The sequence below is a fragment of the Sinocyclocheilus grahami genome, unplaced genomic scaffold (assembly GCF_001515645.1).
Source record: "Sinocyclocheilus grahami isolate Dianchi unplaced genomic scaffold, SAMN03320097.WGS_v1.1 scaffold122.1, whole genome shotgun sequence".
Lineage (NCBI taxonomy): Eukaryota > Metazoa > Chordata > Actinopteri > Cypriniformes > Cyprinidae > Sinocyclocheilus > Sinocyclocheilus grahami.
In genome coordinates, this window is record NW_015505301.1 from 2,325,209 (window position 1) to 2,329,896 (window position 4,688).

The 4,688-nt window shown below is 39.5% G+C and overlaps 1 protein-coding gene across 1 annotated transcript; it reads left to right on the top strand.

Annotated features, from left to right (window-relative positions):
* Positions 1-420: 420 nt before the first annotated feature.
* LOC107589996 (OTU domain-containing protein 1-like) lies at positions 421-2,611 on the top strand. Its single transcript, XM_016278585.1, has one exon. It carries the CDS (start codon positions 868-870, stop codon positions 2,170-2,172), a length of 1,305 nt encoding a protein of 434 aa, XP_016134071.1. The 5' UTR covers positions 421-867; the 3' UTR covers positions 2,173-2,611.
* The last annotated feature ends 2,077 nt before the right edge of the window (positions 2,612-4,688 follow it).

The window sequence follows — 4,688 nt, forward strand, 5'->3', positions numbered from 1 at the left end:
ATAGATAGATAGATAGATAGATAGATAGATAGATAGATAGATAGATAGATGAACCACTAAAAAACAAATGACAAATTCCCAGAACAGGTGCAGTAATACGGTGTTGAGACTCCTTGCAGAATACCATGTCATGAGTCAGAATGTTCAGGAACTCTGGGATTAGTGTGTGTAGCAAAATGTTCACAATTTCTTGAACTCAGTGTCAAATGGAAGTTTAAAACCATATAAGGAGAAACAGGAGATGAAGGGTACATCAAAAAAATGATTTGCGTGTCTGTTATGAAAAAATAAACTTATTGGATTGAAGCTTTGGTTTGATGTCGCGCCGAAGAGACGTAATTTTCTTAGAAAAGTCTTTAATATGCTTAAGGCGATTCATAGCCAACTCGTCTTGATAAAGTAGGACCAATGAAGTTTTGTGTGAGGCGGGACTTCCTCGCTGTTGAGAAGCAGTGTGGTCCGCAGAGCTGTGTGGGAACCCGCGGCCTCTTGGCAAGCTGCACGCATTCCAATCTGGCGACGCCGCCCTGACGCGCGCTAGCGTAAACACGGACAGAAGCGAGAGAAACGCCGAGAGCCCCAGTGACACATCACAGCTTTCGCATTTCCGCGAGCTGCGGGTCGTCTCCTCGGCTCGGGCGGTGTGTCAGAGACCGGGGGGTCCGGTTACCACCAGTGCTCGGGCTAAAATTAGGGTTGCTTTGGGGCTGACGCAAGAAAAGTCTGTAGCAGCAGGGAACGAGGATCCATGGAAACGCGCACTACACATTCACTGCTATTGATGACAGAGAGTATTTTTGGACTGTGTTGTCATCATTCGGTAACAACGAGGCCAAAGACGTATTGTATAAAGGGAGGACGTTGAAAATGCACTTGTACAGCAGCGCGTTAACATACTACCCCGGCTCCTCTCGAAAAGTTTCCGTAACTCTCAACAGTGTCGCCAATAACGCACCAGCGACAAGTTCCAGCTCTTTGGAGGTGGTCGGAAACGCCGTTAACGGAAGCGCCACTGAAGCACACACGGGATATTTGTCTCGAGGGGGACAGACTGACGCGAACATGCCTGCGTTTTCATGTTATGAGGCCACCTCGATGAGCCCGGTTTTCTACACTTCTACCGCGGAGATTGTCATCACGCGACCGGATGGCGTGGCGAGATCTGTGCCCGTTCACATCGTGAAGGAGCCGCGCACAAACTGTAGACCTCTGGAGACGCACTACAACCGAGTTTCTTACGCAGCCAACGGAGACGATCATCACCACTCTGATTCTGTCTTAGAGTTAGACCCCAGAAGAGACGTTTTTGGGGATGACAACGATGAGATAAGTGAGAAAAATTCAATTCACTATGATAGGTTTTTTGATAATGACAGTTACAGAGTTTGTGAGAGGAGACTCGAGCCATGTTTGCAAAGTGATGCCACGCCCTCCAGAACTTTTGGAAGTGTACAAAAACCCTCATCTGATTCATATGAAAGTCTTAAAGACCCAGAAAGGCAGGAAAGTGTTGAAGATGATAATCCAGTCTTCGAGCTGCACATCCTTCAGGAGCCCACTGCGACACCCAACAAAAGCGATGTTGATAACAAGGTTACCCGCTACCTGGCCGAAGTGGAGAAACAGAACAAATACCTCCATGACAGGCAGAAATACCGCTTTCACATCATCCCAGATGGGAACTGCCTGTATCGGGCCGTTTCCAAGGCGGCTTATGGAGACCAGTCAATGCACAAGGAGCTGAGAGAGCAAACCATGCACCACATCGCCGACCACCTGGAGGAGTTCAACCCCATAATCGAAGGTGACATCGGGGAGTTTCTGATCAATGCAGCGCAGGACAGCGCATGGGCTGGCTATCCAGAGCTGTTGGCCATGAGTCAGATGCTAAACGTGAATATCTACTTGACCACTGGGGGTAGCGTGGAAAGCCCAACGGTATCAACCATGGTGCACTACCTGGGTGAAGAGGACTTGTCTAAACCGGTTGTATGGTTAAGCTGGCTCAGTAACGGTCATTATGATGTGCTGCTGGACAGCTGCCAGCCCAACCCGGAGTATGATGACTGGTGCCGTCACACCCAGGTACAGCGCAAAAGGGACGAGGAGTTGGCCAAGTCCATGGCGGCGTCCCTTTCCAAAATGTACATTGAGAGGAACGGCCTGCACTGAAAGCGATGGACTCACTCAATTGAAGAATGTACCTGGGAATACTGTAACTCATTCTGATGTTTCCAAATGGATTGCACTTTGATTCCTCAAGTGATTAAATATTGCCTTAATTTATTACATTTCTATCTTTGTGTGTCTTCATTTTTTCCATAAATGTGTTGAAGTGCAGTGCACAAGATGATTTGTGGTGCGATATGTAAAATAAGGACTGGGTCTGAGCGAATGTTTCTTAGCCTTGATTGCATGTTTGTCTACAGAAGTTTAAGTCTTGTATGTATATATTTTTTCCTGTATATAGTTTTCCGTTTTGCAGAACTGTTCATCCACCTGAATGGAATATGTCGCACTTATACAAACATTTCCAGCAGTTCTTGTTACTGTTTATGTGTGAATGTGTTTTTTTTAGTCCATTAACTGCACTGTTGTGTTATATACAAAATTGATGGTTATTTTATGTTCAATTGCCTGAAATCTATTTTGCAAATATGTATTTTTGAATAAATTCTTTTGAAACAGTTTATTTTTGTCGTTTTTATTAGGTTTTTTTTCATTACATTTATATATTTGTTTTAAAATATAAATATTTGTATATATAATTAATATTTAGTTTAAAAATTAAGTACTAAAATAACTAAAATATTTTAGTGCTTACATTTTAAGCTAAATATTGTCAGAGCAACTAGCTGAAATAAGTTATATATATATATATATATATATATATATATATATATATATATATATATATATATTATTTCAGTTAATGTTTCGTTTGTTTCAAGAAATTAAATGAAATAAAATTATGTCATCATTTACTTACCCTCATGTTGTTTTAAACCTGTAGATTTAAGATACTTGAGACTTGAACTCGACTTGGATTTGACAAGTTGGACTCGGACAACACATTGTATGACTATTTCTGTCTATACAATGAAATTCGGGGTCCAGTGTTGTTTTGGACCAGTTTGACCATAGTATGTAGACCAAAACAACAACACATTTATCAAAATATCTTCTATTGTGTTAGAAAAACGTCATACAGGTTTGTAACATGAGGGTAAGTAAATTATAGATTTTTTTTAAATGAACCTTTAACAACATCATAAATATTTAAACACCCAGTTGTATCTATATATATACTGTAGAGTTTATTACCAAAAAGGACAAGGTTGGACATCTGGTTGTAGCATCTGTAAAAATGTCTTTAAGAAACTTTCTTTATTCCCAGAAAATAAATGTTAACCTTTACAGACACGGCACCCTGTGAAAAAAAAAAACAAATGACATAAACGTGTAGGAATGAGAGGAGAGAGTGATCTCATGTCAGTCAGTCTTGTGAGTGCATGTTCTCATAGACTGCTCTGAAGACTGACCTCAGTGTGGTTATCTCTATTTAAAGTGGCTCCTCTAAGGGGGAGATGGGGGTCTTCGAAGTTCTTTCCTTGAATAGAAGAATCACTCTTTACTGTTGTATATGGGGCGGCACAATCTGGTATTACAACAGATGAAGCTTAGCTATTCATATGACTTTTTGGCAGCAGGCAACACAGAGGCACTATTATAAAATTATTGGGTTCACATCATAATGTTGCCTCATGTGGCCTGCACTTCACAAAATAACTGGTCAAGCCCAAATATTACTGTAATACACTCTTAAAAATAAAGGTGCTTCATGATGCCATAGAAGAATCTTTTTGTCTAAATGGCTCCATAAATAACCTTTAAAATCTGAAGAACCTTTCTGTTTCACAAAAGGTTCTTTGTGGCGAAAGAAGGTTCTTCAGATTATAAAAAGGTCAGAAAGAGATGGTTCTTTAACTTTGACTGAATGGTTCTTTGTGGAACCAAATGTGGTTATTTTATGGCACTGCTGTGAAGACCTCATGTGGCCTGCACTTCACAAAATAACTGGTCAAGCCCAAATATTACTGTAATACACTCTTAAAAATAAAGGTGCTTCACGATGCCATAGAAGAATCTTTTTGTCTAAATGGTTCCATAAAGAACCTTTAACATCTGAAGAACCTTTCCGTTTGACAAAAGGTTCTTTGTGGTGAAAGAAGGTTCTTCAGATTATAAAAAGGTCAGAAAGAGATGGTTCTTTAACTTTGACTGAATGGTTCTTTGTGGAACCAAATGTGGTTATTTTATGGCACTGCTGTGAAGAATATTTTAAGCACCTTTATTTTTAAGAGTGCATACAGTGACTTTTTAGTATTTTAGTACATTTAGTTATTTTACTACATATATCCAGGAGGTTTATTTAGAACAAGATGACCTCCGTGTTTTGTGGTATGTGCAATAATCTGTAAATATCTTACCATGTTCTTTTATATAGACTCCTTTTTTATATAGGAACTCTTTCTTTCTTTTGTTTTCTTTTTAATGTATTTTTTAAAGACAATTTCAGATGTGTTAACCACTTATCCACCAGTGTTATTTTAGTTTCAATTTAGTATATTAGTATCACTGAGATGCTACTAGTTTAATATATATATATATATATATATATATATATA

Excerpts from the sequence above, each read along its gene's own strand:
- LOC107589996 (XM_016278585.1), top strand. The coding sequence starts at position 868 with ATGCACTTGTACAGCAGCGCGTTAACATACTACCCCGGCTCCTCTCGA.